Consider the following 15,601-nt stretch of genomic DNA (forward strand, 5'->3'; position numbering starts at 1 on the left):
CGTTATATATTATTGGGATTTCTTTGATACTAAAAAAATCTCTTGGTATTGATAAGGCTGGTCTTGTGGATAAAATACTGAGCTAGGACTCTCACCTGGGTTCTCTTGCTAGCTCAGCCAAGACTTCTTGTGTTACCCTGAAGTCACTTAATCTCTCTGTGCCTTAGGTTACCCATCTGTAAATTTGGGGTGATACTTTTTTACCTCACAGGTGGCTTGTGAAGTTTAATTCATTTGGTTTTCGAAAGTGCTTTCCGGTCTGATGGAAGGCATGAGAGAACAGCACAGTATTATTATTATTAGCTTTACATCACAATAATACTACTTTGGGTTCCTGCTAACCAAATGCAGTTTTAAAAAAAGTTACATAAGATGCATACACACACATTTAAGTTAAGCTTTGTCTTTGTTATGCTTCTCTCCCAGTACCATGAGCTCACGACATTCTGCCAGCCCAGTTGTTTTCACCAGTGCCAGAAGTTCACCTAAAGAAGAGCTTCATTCTGCTACTTCCCCACAGCTCGCACCTTCTTTCTCCTCCTCCTCTTCCTCCTCCTCTGGTCCTAGGACTTTCTACCCTCGCCAGGGTGCTACTAGCAAGTATCTGATTGGATGGAAAAAACCTGGAGGGACAATAAACTCTGTGGGGTTTATGGATACCAGAAAGTAAGAGCGTTTTTTTGGTTCTATTGTTTGGTTGTTAACTTAAACATGAAGAAGCACTGAAATCCAGAGAAGTTTCCCGTATGGAAAGGTCCGATAGAATTTAATGTTATGATCAGACCTCTATAGAACTTTAGAATCTCTACCCTAGAATTCCATAGTGTGGCTTAAAAATTCTATAGCTTGGTTATCATTTTTCGTTACTTTGTAAAAGTTTTTAAAGTAATTTCTATAGAAATTCTATAGAATGCAGTAGACTTCATCTTTATTAAATTGTAGGATTTTTCTTTAGAGAATTTTTAAATGAAACTCAAAATATTAATTGAACAAATGAAAAAACCATCCTCAACACTGAGTGTGTTGTCCCTTAGATTCTTCGTTTTGTTCCCACATTCTAAGACTTGCATCAAGAGATTTGTGATTTGGGGTCTCAGATGACCTTGAAAGGTGGAGGTTGGAAAAATGCATATCAGAACCATTGACCCTCTACAGTGGAGATTCAGATGTCTGGGCAGTTAGGGATGCTTTGAAATCATTATTGGTGTTAAGTACAGCATTCCCAGATGATGCCAGTAACTGCAATGGGCCACTGAAGGGAATGCTAGATAGAAGCTAAAATAAAAAGTATTTTGTACAAGTTATACACTGGAAGCCAGTTAAAAGAATCGGGACATTTGGTATGTTTAAGCATTCAGCTAGTATTTAACAGACTTTAGTTTATATAATTGATTTTTGTTCTTATATATTTGTTCATTCTTTGAATAGGTACATCCCTTTAATAGGGAAATTTATTATGGTGCACTTTTCATGCATTGGAAGTTGATGCTTTCAACAGGTTTCGTTTATATGGGACTTTACTGTATTATACAAAACTTTATCTTAATCTTCCCATACCCACATCCTCCCTCTCTACACCATTTTTCCCTCTGAAAATCTTGATGATGCTTTACTGCTTATTACGTTTATAGATCCAGCCCCGAGTGGCTTTGGGTCCTGAACATGTCTGTTCCCTTCCCTTTAAGACGACACCAGAGTGATGGCAATGAAATGACCCATCCACGGTTGCGTGCATCAGCCAGAGATCTACGGGCATCACCAAAACGAGCATCCCAGTCCACTGTTGAGGAAGAGCTGAAGAAACTGATAGATCTTGACAGCCCAACGCCAGAGTCCCAGAAGAATTTTAAGGTATGCTACAGAAATGGATCATCCTCTTTTGTCACTGTTAAGTGAAATTCAGGAGGCAGGTGGAGACCAGGGGACCAGAGCTCCATTGACTTCAGAGATCTATGCCAGTTTACAGCAGCTGAGGATCTGGACCCAATCACTTCCTTAGTGTCTGAGTGCACCATGCATAAAGCATTGTTCATCACTGTTGAAAACAACATAAAAGTCTAACTGAAACTGCAGTGTTGTGTACCTCATGGAAAATGTGAACACTGTCAACTCTAAGGAGAGTTGATGGCATTCACCTCTTTACAGGAGCTGCTCAGCACCTCACAACATCCTGTAAGTTTCTCAGATGAAACTTTCCTGTTCTCATCCATAACAACAAAACAGAACCCAAAATTTTAATCTTCCCTGAATTCTTAGCATGGACACAACGCTGGCCATTTGCTTTATCAACTGCTGGAAGGTAGCACTTAAGGAATGGTTTTGGTATTCCAGCCGTTGCAATGGTGTTGCAGTTTTTTGTGCCATCCTTTGAGGAGACTAACATACTTAATTGAAGAGAACACCTAAAACAAATATTTTACATACATACTAAATCCATTCAGAAAAATTTCCTAAGGTTTCATCAGAAATTGTAATAACTTATATTTTTAAATACTAATAAAATAGAAAATTTTCAAGAGAGTGTTTTGATTTCTATAGTGTCGGTGTACTAAGCCAATGATTAACAGTTCAGGGTTGTCATCCAGGACCCAAATGGTTTCCAAAGCAGCCATGCAAAAGAGAGAGATTGCAGCTTCTTTCTCTGCTTGTCAAAACCCAAAAAGTCTTATTAAAACTTATAAGTGCCAGATTCCATATACAGACTTTTTTTCAAATATTACCTTAGAGGCTGGAGAGAAAAAAGTTTGCCATGGGGAAGATTTTTTTTTTTTAACAGTATAGTAGTTTATAAGAGGAAGGAGGCATAAGGGGAAACACCCTCTTCCTGACCTGTAAACGGGCACCTATTGTCTTTTCAAGAAATTCCATTTAAACTGTTAATTGTCCCAGAGACCATGAATAGCGTGTATCTTTTGTGAGCTTCTTTCTTTATTGACTATGCACAACGAGTTCAATCTTTCCAGTATCCTTCATTTTCTTGGTGACTAGGATCAGTGTGTCAGCTCAGCCTAGTGACCTGCTCAATTTTATCAATGCTATTATATCTACCAGTAATGAAAATAAATGTTAAAATTTAAACATAATTATAATTTCTACCCAGTGCACAATTTGTACTTCATGTTAGGTGAAGAAATGTGGCCCTCCTTAGCTACCTGAATCTTTTTATTTTGTGTGTGTTTGTTTGTTTGTTTGTTTGTTTTGCAGCACTTCTTGTATTTGGTAATTGAGAGGTCCTGTTTCCTGGTAGGATAGGCAGTTTTTTTGTCTCCTAATCTTTCTGCCTTCTCATCCCTTCCCTTCTCCCTGTCATCTTCAGTTCTCCTGCCCATCTCGCCTTCTCTTCTCTCTTCACACCCGTCACCTCCATGCCATCTTCCTCTAACTCAGTGGTTCCCAAACTTGTTCCACCACTTGTGCAGGGAAAGCCCCTGGCAGGCTGAGCCAGTTTGTTTACCTGCTGCCTCCGCCAGTTCGGCCGATCGCGGCTCCCAGTGGCCACAGTTCGCTGCTCCACACCAATGGGAGCCGCTGGAAGCGGCGACCAGTACATCCCTCAGCCCGTGCCACTTCCAGCTGCTCCCATTGGCCTGCAATCAGTCGAACCTGTGGACGCGGCCCAGCAGGGGCTTTCCCTGCACCAGCAGCGTAACAAGTTTGGGAACCACTGCTCTAACTCCCTTTTCACTTCTCTGCTCACATTGTCTCTCCTTCCTAAATCCACCTGGTATTCAAATATTAGTAGCCTAACAATCTAAAGTTCCAGCGCTAATTATGTTTCCAGTTTCTAATATTCGAGGCTGCAAGTGTTTCTACTCTGGGATGTTTAACACAAGGAGCACTGCAGATGTTCCTCGGTTGAGCAGTGCCTGATGGTGACAATGGCTTCTTTTTTTCCCCTCTTCTGCTAGGGACAAGTATTGTGGGGCTTGGCTGGGTCACGACAAGAAACTGCCAGCTGGGCTTTTGGTCCCAAAAGGAGAAAACAGAGTGGTTTTCTCAGAGTGGATCTGAGTTAAATCAAATTGATTTAAATCACAATTTAAATCACTAGTCAGGAAGACTCGATTTAATCACGGATTTCTACATAAAAGTGCATTCTTGTTGGTTGTTATAACCTTAATACATATTCTTCACAACTCAGATAGATGTCGGCTTCATTTTTAGAAGGTACACACTGTACGTTTTTAAAGTGATTTATTTTGAAAACTTTTCAGATTAGTTTTACAGTATATCAGAAAATGAATGATTGGTTATTTCATTTACCAACTGTAATTGTAGCAGATATTGTGAAGTCATTGGGAGGTGAACTGTCTTCAATTCAACAGGTTAATCATTAATATTTGGAGGATTTTCTTGCCATGCTGTATGAGGAGGAGAACATCACCAGACAGACATTTTAAATTGTTTAACTATTTCTCACCCCTATATATTTATTTATTTATTTAAAAACATTTTTGCTGTTAACAAGCATGTTATCTCTGGCGACACAAATCCACAGTTTGAGAACTGCAAAACTAAGCATCTCTGATGGTATCTTCTAGCCTGAGCACTGAGTCCCATTGGGTAGCTAGAAAGATTAACCTAAATAATCTGTGCAAAAGCCCCTGAAAACCCATAAAATTGGGTCCCTAATCCATAAAACGTTTAAAAACGTTTTAGCTACATTTCCGGTTCTTTATCCATAACTACAAAACTTGCCGTAGCTTTTAGCAGGGGCTTCTGATCTTTTTGGTAAAACCATATTTCATTTTGGCAGATTGTCCTCCAATGTACAGAAGCAATAACCTTTCTCCTCCTCCCCGCTTCTGTCCCACCCTTCAGTGTGGGTTTTAATCACAGAAATAGAATACTGTCTGGTTAAATAACTTTTTATTTATGTGAACAGATAAGTATTTCTCTGTGCAAGAGAGCAGCTCTCCAAAATTAATCAACTTAATCATGTCTGCTCTAGGAATTTCGATTAGTGGAACTGTTTTTGTTTTGTTAATTTTTTCTCAGAGCTCTCCGAAGGATTTTAGTTTGTCAGACTTTCCTCATTGTTCTGTTACATGGAGCTTGTAGCCAATTGACATCTTAGCCAGAGAGTGTGGAAGATAGCACAAGAGGCAGAACTCTTTGTTTTAGATATCACTTAACTTGCTTCTGTAAACATTTTCCCTAGTACACATGGTCTGGAGCTAATTTACAGAATACATGAGTTTTTTGAGGTTAGATATCCTACAAGATGTCTGTTGAATGATAGAAATAGAAATTAGAGATGGCAAAGATCTAATAGGACATCTAGACTTAATGTTCATCTAGACAGAGCTGTTCATGTAGTACTTTGTCCCAGCCAGTTTGACGAAGATTGGGTATGTTAAAGCCTGCTTATTTTTACAAATATAGATTGCTTTAATAAACAAATGTAGTGTATGTTTGAAATGTTACTGTGTACTGATGTCCTCTTAAGAATGTATAGTCACACCTTTCCCTCTTCTCAGTCTCCGTTCCCTAGCACTCCTACCACAAAGCGTGCCTTGCAGAGGACTTTGTCAGATGAGAGTATTTACAGTGGTCAAAGGGAACACTTCTTCACCTCGCGGGCCTCGCTTTTGGACCAAGCCCTGCCAAATGATGTCCTGTTCAGTAGCACATATCCTTCTCTCCCCAAGTCACTACCCTTACGAAGGCCATCATACACTTTAGGAATGAAGTCATTACATGGTAAGTATATGTCCAGCCTAATTACAGTTAAGGAGAGATGCCATTACAATTACTTTAACAAAAAACAGTTGTCTGGCTATTTGTTAATTGCATCTTGATTTTGCTAAAGTAAGGGGAGTCAAATCCCATGTCTCAGAATGTAAGCTGGATCCTCCTCCCCCCACCCCCAAATGGGTACAGCACTGCATAATAGGCCAGGTAAATAGTTTTGGGGGAAGGAGTGGGGAAGTTTGCCTTTTTCTTTAGCATCATGTTTTCACCACTGCCAAAAGCAGGAATCAAGACTCGTTGGTCCAAAGATCCCGTCCTGTGTGTTATACAAGTAACTATTGCCTACTTCTGGTGTCTCCCGTTTTAACGTGTAGTAGGCTCAAAGTACCACTGACAATGAAGACCACTGAGGTGGATGAATGCCAGTGGACATTTGGAGGTATTAAAGCACTTAATAAATTTTTAATGCACCAAGTGATCCTGAATTCAAATCCTTGCACTACACACTGCAGAGTTTGGATTTACTTAAGCAATTTGATCAAGCATTAAACAGGTAACTGGAAAAAGTTACCTTACTTAGTTTTAAAAAAATGTGTAGATGATACTGCAAATGCCCTTGTTACTGCAGTGAAGAGCATCAGTAATTTTATGCAGTATAATGTGGATTACATTGTGCTGAATCCATTGCTGCTGACAGGGGTGAGGGTGGGTGGGATTTTACACAGATTCCTACTGCACTGCTTACTTAAATGTGTAATTGTATGTTTTCTGAATATTTAACCTTCACTGGGAGAAATAATTCAATAGGTCTCTCAGTGTAAAAATGCTCCATAATGTCTTTTGGAGAAGTACACCTGTTTCTGTTCATCCATACTGTGATGTTAGGTAAAAGAATGAGTGTTATAATACCAGTAGGTTCAACTCAATCCAGAGATATTTAAGCACTTAAAACAAAACTACAGGAGTTGGTAGTTCTTTGATTTGCATTTTTGCTTTTAACTTTTAGCATAGTTGGTTATAGTATGTGCCATTTCTCTGGACCTAAAACACTTGCCAACTCTTCAAAGGTGGGGATTTTAGTCAATTTCACTCTGGAGCCTAGGAGTGTTTAGTATATATCAGAGCAGCTGAGGAGACCCATAAGAGGACTACAGTTTCCCAAGAATGGAGGCTCCAGTTTTTTATTCTGCAGGACATTCTTTGCCAAATTTAGTGAGTTGATCAAATATGAATTGTATGATAAAGAAAGGAGGGGAGAATGCTTCTGCAGCCCTACCTATCCCCCTACACAGTACCAGGGGAAACAATGGAAGCTTGCGTACTCCTGAGTTGGAGGGGAGAAGTAGCTGCCTATCCTCCTCGCTCTTTGGGGAAGTCCTCTTTTATCCTAGCTGAAGCACTGAATCTCCTTCCCCAATTCTCAGTATTAGAATGTTGTCTCTGATCTTCTCCAGCTTGAATTTTGAGCTGCAGCACTGCCCACACTGATGTAGTGACCTGACAGGCATGCAGAAGCAGGTCTGAAATTCAAATAATGTGATGATCAGAATTTAAAAAAAAGATGACAGACTGGATCAAGCAGGCAAATGCCAAAGGAGCCTTCAGTGCACCAAGGGACTCGGGTTAGCCTAAAAAACCCAAACTCTCTACTCCAAAAAACAGATAACCAGAGTACAAATAATGGACTGGTTGTAGATGCAGGAAATTCTGGCTCCTAGTATATCGCCCTGCTCTTTCCAAATCTGTGTTTATCTGTCACTAGGAGTACTAGTTTTACCATAACTGTTGCTGTTAAAATAAGGTGCCAGGAATTAAAGCACAGTATTATTTAACGTACCTCACCCCAACCATATAACTGGGAAAAGAAACTGCCCCCTGCATCACAGGGAATACTGTTTGTCCATTGATTGTCATCAGAGTCATAGAATACATTTTCTTCAACTGGTGACTATGCTGGAAAAAATATCTACATAATTTTCAGCTGCCTCTCATTCCTAGACATCAAAACTATTGAAGTCAACTCTTCAATCAGTATTGAAGTTGACATTTTTGTAAATAGTTGCTGCTGTTTAACATAATTCTCATCGTGAGGTGGGAGGGATGAAGCTCCCTTTACTTCTTCTCTCCATAGGTACTAAAATATATTTTTAGACTGAATTACATTTGTAACTGACTTGTGGAAAGAGTGCCTGTATGCCCTGTGGGTGTAAAAGAGAGCAGGCTATTCAGGGTCTCCTTTCATTTAGACCTCTGTATTTTCCAAAAGAAGCTTGGCTGCTCTGTCATTCTCTACTTTGCACTGAAATGGAAATGTCAAGACTCTTATTGTAAAGCAGGGGTTTTATTCAATCGTCACAAAATGGAATTTTCAGTTTTCTGTAAAATTTGGGCCTCCAGAATAAAAGGACCCAAACATTTGAGTGACCCATACATTGTCTTCCTTATTTACATGCCCTTGGTGAGAGAGAGTTTAAATAGAACTGGATATTTAATGCTATCCAATATTTGTTACCTTCCATTCACTCATAATTTTGTTAATTTTAAACATATTAATAACAACTGCATCCTCAAGGCAGCTCTTCATATTATGTGGAGGGGAAAACACGAGCTAGAAATATTCTGATTTATCTGACAATCCAGTTAACAACTTTGAAACAAATAATTTTGTCAGTGGTTACAAATATTTCAGATTTCATTTTCCTTTAATTCCATGAGAGAAAGTGTTCAGGGATGCTGTCCTAAAGCCTGCAGACTGCTGAATCTTCTAACGCTTATCAGGCCCATGACGAGACATGAGCTGTTGGGGTACAAGAATCTGCAGAGTACAATGTCAGATAAGAGCCTGGATTTCCAAGTGCTGGTCTGCAGATCTTGGGCATGTTGGAAAGAACTGAATCTGAGGGTGAGAGGTTAACACAGTCCCCAAAGAGCTAACTTGCAGAATGACGTGGCTGATCAGTCTCACTGCTGCTCTTAATGGCGTATGTGCAGCTTTGAAAAACTACATCCCAGAAAAGCAAGGAATAGGGATTCAGTTCTTTATTATCTGGAAATGAAGAAACTTTCTGTGAGGGAAATGGCTGAATTTTTGATTATTTAATTTTTGTTCTGCATTGCTCCAGGAGAGTTCTCTGCCTCAGACAGCTCCCTCACAGACATCCAGGATCAGAGAAAGCAGCCCATGCCAGACCCGGGTCTTATGCCCTTGCCTGATTCTGCCTCCGACCTGGACTGGTCAAACTTGGTAGATGCTGCCAAAGCCTTTGAGGGTAAGTATTCAAAATACTTGACTTGGAAAGCTTATATGCTACTATATACCTCACTAAGGATGGTTTTTTAATTCTGATATTTTTTCCATTTCTTAGCTTCTCTTCTACTCTGAAGTCCAAGTTCTTTTGAAAATGCAATCCAAATTGCAACAGCCTAATATATGTTTGCATATAATATTCAGATGCCATTTCTTTACATTTGAATCACGCTGCAGGTTTCAGTACTATAGCTGAAACAAAATTATTTCACTGCATTTCTGTGTAACTGAATACTTTTCATTAATACAGACCAGTCACAAAGACCACAGCAGGCATGGACAGCCATCTGGCATGAAAGTGCAGAGTGAAGCCAAGCAGTGGTGGAAAAGAGTGCAGTCACTTTAATGACTGCAGATTGCACTAGAAAGAAGTTTCTGTATTATAGTTGAAGTGCATTGCCAAAGTAATTTGGAAAGTCTGCCTTGCTGGCACATGCCTTTCCATTGGTATTCTCCCCTTAGCATACCTCCAAATACATGGACTTGCACATGGATATCACTTTATCCTGTCGTGCTTTTCATCTCCTTCACAACTAGTAAACTGAAGAGGAATGCATGTTGCCAAGATGCACTGGAATTTAAAGAAACACTAAAGATTTTTAGCTCAAAGTGTAAACTACTTTAAAATTGTTAGAATCTGATGGGAAAAGTTGTATGGATACTCTAATCAAAAGTCACTTTTTGAAATCTCTACATAAATGCTGTTCTACCTCATGAAGTTGCTTCCACTGATCCCTGCTTTTTTGGATGTTCTGCTGCGTGGACACCAAGAATGTGGATACCTGCAGGCAATGCACTCTGAGAACTGCAGTTACTGTTAAGTAACCTACTTTCTTCTGTATCCCTGCTAGTTCTACAATAGCAGCAGTATGAGTAACTAACACACAGTATTCCCTAGTTAGTGCTGATATCAGTCAGTGATGTAAGAACATGCTGTGACATTAACCTGGGAACTCTGTGATGCATGGATTACTGTACTTGCCATTCACCTCTGGAGAACAGAGTTCTAATCCTTTCTTAATTCACAGAGGGAAATGAAATTGTTCAAAGGGTTTGTGAAATGCACAAATAAGGATTAGAACAAGGCCACCATTGTAGTGCAATTTACTATGATGGGCCATCTCTTCTCCTAGGCTTGTTCACAGTTTAGTTGACTTTAGTGTTCCTCGCTTTTCTAGGCACTGAATCCACTCTTTTATTTTTCATTAAAAGTTTGTATGCATTAATTCTGGTGAAAGGTATCTGATTGACAATCCTCTGTCTACTCATGGAACAGGTAAAGCATGGGCAGTGTATTGTCAGTTTCCTCCCACTACTCCTCCAATGGGCTTCAAACCTGACCTGGAGAGACAAATTATCCAGTTTCTATGTCAACTCAATGCGGTGGCCTGTGTGCTGAATGCCAGTGTGGGATTTGCAAGTACCAATTAGAATAAATAATTGGTGCTTTTTCTGATTTTGGACACCTGTTGACTGGAAACTAGGCAGGGCTCTCCAACTCATCCCAGCTGGTTTCTAGTCACTAACAGCTGAACTGAAAACCTTCATGCGCTGTTACTAAATTCTTAAGCCATCCAGTTCTCCTGAGTTTTTCATTTTTTTTTAAATGGACATGGCAAAATTCTGTCAAAGAAAACAGCCATGTTAATTTTAGCCTTATTCAAAACACAGAATAAAACCTTTGCCAAATAGAAGAAGACTATTTTTCTCTTTCCAGTGAGAGGCCATTAGTAGCTAGCAAATGAGACGTTACTTCTTCATTTCTTTGAGTCTGACCATTTTTGCTAGGAAGCCTAAAGGAGATGTATCATTCATGGTGTTTCCCTAAACAAAAATGGTATGGTAATGATTTGTAAATTTGATAAAACTTCATAAATAAACAGTTATAAGGAAAAACCAAATGGTGGAGGAGGGGAGATTTCTTTTCAATTTTTTTTTATCTCAAAACATGTTATAAAGGATTAACAATAAACAAAAATAACAAATAAAAAATGATCAGGGTCTCTTCTCTTTCTCCATGTAATTCTCACAACCATAAAGATGTGGAAAATACCTTCTTTCTAGGAAAAATGATGATTTGCCAAGCTACTCGAATAGTACTATGTGAAGCCATAAGATGGCTCTAAAACTTTTTTTGCCACAGGAGGTTCAAATCACTGTGTGTGCTGCAGTTCTTAGTGAAAGGAGTACCTTATATTCTTTTACACGAGTGGCTTTGTACCTTTCAAAATGTCGGTTCCATTTCAATATAAAGGGGCTGCATGGTGAAGGTTGTAGATCAGTGAGGTGGGTTTCTTTGATTTTATTTCTTTCTGCCACTAGCTTGCTTTGTCACTTTTAGCAAGTGTTGTATTGAATTTTTCTATGCCTCCATTCACCTATCTTAACTTGCTACTTTGATTACATAAGTCATGTGTTGTGTTGTGATATTTAATGTTTGTGTTGCTTTGAGATCCTCAAATGCAGATTCTCCAGTATGTAGAAGCAAATTATCATTACATTTACAATTGTGTTTGTCTCTCTCTCTCTTTCTCTCTTCAGTTCAGCGAGCCTCATTTTTTGCTGCTAGTGATGAAAACAACAGACCTGTGAGTGCTGCTTCCAATAGTGATCAGACTGAGGACCAGCTTACTGCACAGATGAAGCCTTACACAGGGTGAGTAAATATATTGGACAGGTAAGTTTTTTAAACTAAACCCAGGGAAGACTGGATGGAGATGCTTTGATTTGCAACAAACTTAGATCTCTTATGACTTTTTACAAAAGAAAAACAGGAGAGAGAAAACACAAAAATGCTGAGTATATTTCTGTCTTTGTGAAAATAGCATATTTCTGAAGGTTCTCTTTCATCTGAGATGTTTAAAACAGTGTCCAAGGCAGTCTCATTCCAAGGTATATGTAATTATCCTGTAACTAATGGTTAGAGAGAGAAAGCAAATGATGAGTATTCAGTGACTGCTAATAGCCATTCGTTGAGTGATTGTGCTGCCTAAGCATGTGCATACCATTTCTGTTAGTAGTCGAGGCCTGTGGTAAACATTTTTAAGTAAAAATCTATATTCAGAATGTACTGTATCACACATGTATTTTGAGCAGTTTTCCAGCCTAGAGTTAGAAGTGAAGAAGGATTACAGAAAATCCTGCCAATATTGTCTTTATCTCCTGCTTCCAACAGTAAAGAGTCTCCTCCTACTCTCGCTTCCAAAGTGGACCAACTGGAAAGTTTGCTGAAGATGCTCCAAGAGGATTTAAAGCGGGTAAACATTTATTCTACAGGAAACCTGTAGGGTGTAAATATGTTGTTGCTAGGCAGTACTAGTCATGTTATAAACCTTTTCCACCACCCCCAAATTTGTAACAGTCTCATCCTTTGTTGAGAAAATTACATTTCTTTACTTCTTTCCTCAGATCATAGTCCAGGTATTTTATTTTTTAAACACAGTGGTGTTAGGAAGTAAGAGGTAAAGTTAGCACATCTACTTTCTAATGATGAAATACATGCTTCTGTGCAGAAAGGATCTTGCTGTGTTCAGGTCAAAGGTCTCTTACGCAGTACAGTATTCATGGAGATGTTTGCCATCTCTTACTTAGTTCTCCTTAGCAGTCACACCATAGGACGTCTGTATTAGCATGGAATAGATTGTGACCATTTTCAGGTGATCACTTGCAGAGCTAGCATTTACATTAGAATTTAGTCTTGAGAAATCCCAACAATCTATGCCGAAAGAGTGTAAGGGGGAAAGAATATCACGACACAGCCCTTGGATATAGAATACCCTAAAGCCAGGAACACGAGTGTCTACGCACTTAAAGCTCTTGTAAAGTGGGGAAACAAAACTATATAATACCTCTGTAGGATGGAGTCCTCCTTGTTGACAAGAGCAGGAAATGTGACCGGGCATCACCATTGAGCTCTCATATTCTTTCTCATCCCTTAGGAAAAAGAAGACAAAGCCAATCTTCAGGCAGAAGTGCAACATTTGCGAGAAGACAACTTACGGTTACAGGAGGAGTCCCAGAGTGCATCTGAGAAACTGAAGAAATTCACTGAATGGGTTTTCAACACGATTGATATGAACTGAGAACAGTAAATGGGGAAGGAAAACATCAGTTATAAATAATTGTTAGTGGGACTTAGCTTTAATGCCACCTTAATCATGATATGTGAAAGTATAGTCAGAGCACTTCCCCGTCCTGTGTACTCTGATGACCCCTTTTTGCGCCTCTGCACGCACTCAGAACAATCGCAGATCAACAATCATTGTCTGCCTTTTGTAGAAAAACAAAAACAAAAAATAATTTAAAAAAGGTAAAATAAAAGTTGAACTACTAAAATGTGAATGTCTTTATTTTTTGCACATTATCTCTTTACCTGTTATGTACAAAATTATTTGGAGGCTGGACCAGAATTGTTCGGTCTATTTGCCTCTATTTATTTCTATTAACTCCTTTCTCTCTGTTTCAGGTAATCTGCTTTTCCTTGCTGCTTTGATAAATATTATGACTCCTAGGAAACTAGAAAGAAACGTTTATTTTGCTGCTTTCCTTACATTGTTTTCTGAAGTATGCCACAGACAAGGGGGTGTAAAAAAAATGTTTTAGGTGTCTCCTGAATGATTTGTGCTTGATCACTAGTGCTATCTTCACATATGTTATACAGAACATATGCCCATAGTGTATGGTACAGTACAATCCGCATCAGAATATTGGAAGAGAGATTAGACACTTGAGCCATGGATGAGTCAGATTATCACACATGTCCTTGCATTAGCACTTCTAGTTGCCTTTGTTTCCTATGGAAACAATGGTTGCCAGGTACTTTAGGAATAGTGCAACTTGGCATGCTAAATGGCACACTGCATCAGGCTGACTGAGAGAATAACTGCTGTACTTCTGCGTAAGCATTGTCTCTGTCCCTCCCCTACCTGGGGATCTATTACCTACCTATGTATAGTAGGTCCTTGGCTGAAGCTGTAAAGTGTTTGATTTTTTTTTCAAACTGTATGCATTTTCTAATACACCATATATGCCATGTCATTGCACTTGCCCTTCCCTCCCCACCCAGCTTGGTCATAGAACTTTTCGAATAAAAAAGGCAGAAGAAATGTTTATTAATCTCAACTATATAGCAAGTCTTTGGCATTAGTAAACCTTTAATAACCTTGTTATGGATAATGCAAATGGAGAAATATAAAGCTGTAGTTAGAGACTTTGTCCCCTTCCTTAAGTAGTGGGACAAAGAAGGAAGCAGTATTTTAACTTTTGCCTCTCTGACGTCTGGATTTCCCAGGGCAACTGGCTAGCATAAGATCTCTCTGCTTGCCTGGCATCAGGAGGATTAACTTGTTTTTCTTTGAAGGAGCTATAAACTTGCCATAAAATGTCACCTCTCTAGAAATACTTTTTTGGTGTCACAATATAACTCATACTACAACCTGCACAGATATTGATGCAAGCCATATGCAGTGAAGTATCATCTTTGCCCTTCTCTGTGTGCATCCACTAACACCCTCACATTGAAACACACATTGCCTTATACAAGTAACATTGTATTATTTGTCCATTTCAGGAATAGCCTCCCCTTCTTCCGCAGTCACCCACTCTCTCAAAAGAAATCATCAGTGAGAATCTTCCAAGCTCTCTCTGATGCACTTTTTCTTGCTCTTTGATCCTACTACACAGGAACTTGCTACACTTTGACCTAAAGCTTAATTTGTGGTGATAATCCCCATGGAATTCTTCTCTGATGATGTTTTGTCATGGAAATGAATCTATTTGGAACTATTTCTGGAGTGCTTTTGTAAAGGTTGAGAATGTCCTGTTATTTTTTAAAAAATGACTTGTATGAAGGAGATTTGTATAATGCCTGATATTATTTGTAAATCAGAAATATTGCTGACATCCCTGAGCATCCTGAAGTCTTGCTTATTCTCTTCTATTTTTACGTCTGGTTTGGTTTTTATTTTATTTTAAAAAAAAAATTGGGACTTGGGGCAGACTATTTATTAGAGTTTTGCAACAGAGTTCTTGTATGAAGCCTCTAAAGGCAACTTGTAAAATTCTGACAATAAAACTCATTTTAAAGGCTCTTCTAAAACCATTTTCTATTGATTTTGTTGGTTTTTTCTATTGTTTGAAACTTCCTAAAGACAAAGCCTCCTTTCCTGGCCCTTCCTCACTGCATCCACTGGTGAGTCGGGTAGCACTTTAAGTAAAATTTGTCCTGACAAGAGGGTTACTTCTCCACCACATTTTTAATGGCTAGATCCATGGCATCCCCAAAAGGTGGATAGTGAAAAGGGAAATCTATTTTATTCCAACAGAGAAATAGTTACCACAAGGGAGCTCTTTGGGCAGCAGTAGTGTATGCCAGGACCTGACTGGGTAAGACCTATGGAATCTTGCTAAGAGAACTGGCTGCCATCTTTCCATTGTAAAGTCCATTTTTACTGGAGCTAGAATTGAGGGACAAAGGTTACTGCTTCTCAGTGAGTTTCCCCCACCCATGTCCACTTTCAAGCAGAGCTGGAGGTTCACAAATTTTACGTACCATGGGCCACATTGGCAATTTGGCAGGAAACAAGTGCAAGAAAACCTAAC

The 15,601-nt window shown here is 39.1% G+C and overlaps 1 protein-coding gene across 11 annotated transcripts in view; it reads left to right on the plus strand.

Moving 5' to 3' along the window:
* SIPA1L1 (signal induced proliferation associated 1 like 1) overlaps positions 1-15,098 on the plus strand; it is a 381,605-nt gene extending 366,507 nt beyond the window's left edge. For 10 of the 11 annotated variants that reach the window (XM_073348513.1, XM_073348511.1, XM_073348522.1 and 7 more), the window contains 7 exons: positions 427-666; positions 1,632-1,851; positions 5,481-5,703; positions 8,817-8,963; positions 11,543-11,657; positions 12,177-12,258; positions 12,940-15,098. In XM_073348513.1, coding sequence (XP_073204614.1) covers positions 427-666; positions 1,632-1,851; positions 5,481-5,703; positions 8,817-8,963; positions 11,543-11,657; positions 12,177-12,258; positions 12,940-13,083 — 1,171 coding nt within the window. In that variant the 3' untranslated portion in view covers positions 13,084-15,098. The remainder of the gene's footprint in view (positions 1-426; positions 667-1,631; positions 1,852-5,480; positions 5,704-8,816; positions 8,964-11,542; positions 11,658-12,176; positions 12,259-12,939) is intronic. The other variant, XM_073348520.1, reaches the window with a different exon arrangement.
* The last annotated feature ends 503 nt before the right edge of the window (positions 15,099-15,601 follow it).

Source organism: Lepidochelys kempii, chromosome 6 (genome assembly GCF_965140265.1).
Source record: "Lepidochelys kempii isolate rLepKem1 chromosome 6, rLepKem1.hap2, whole genome shotgun sequence".
NCBI classification, from domain to species: domain Eukaryota; kingdom Metazoa; phylum Chordata; order Testudines; family Cheloniidae; genus Lepidochelys; species Lepidochelys kempii.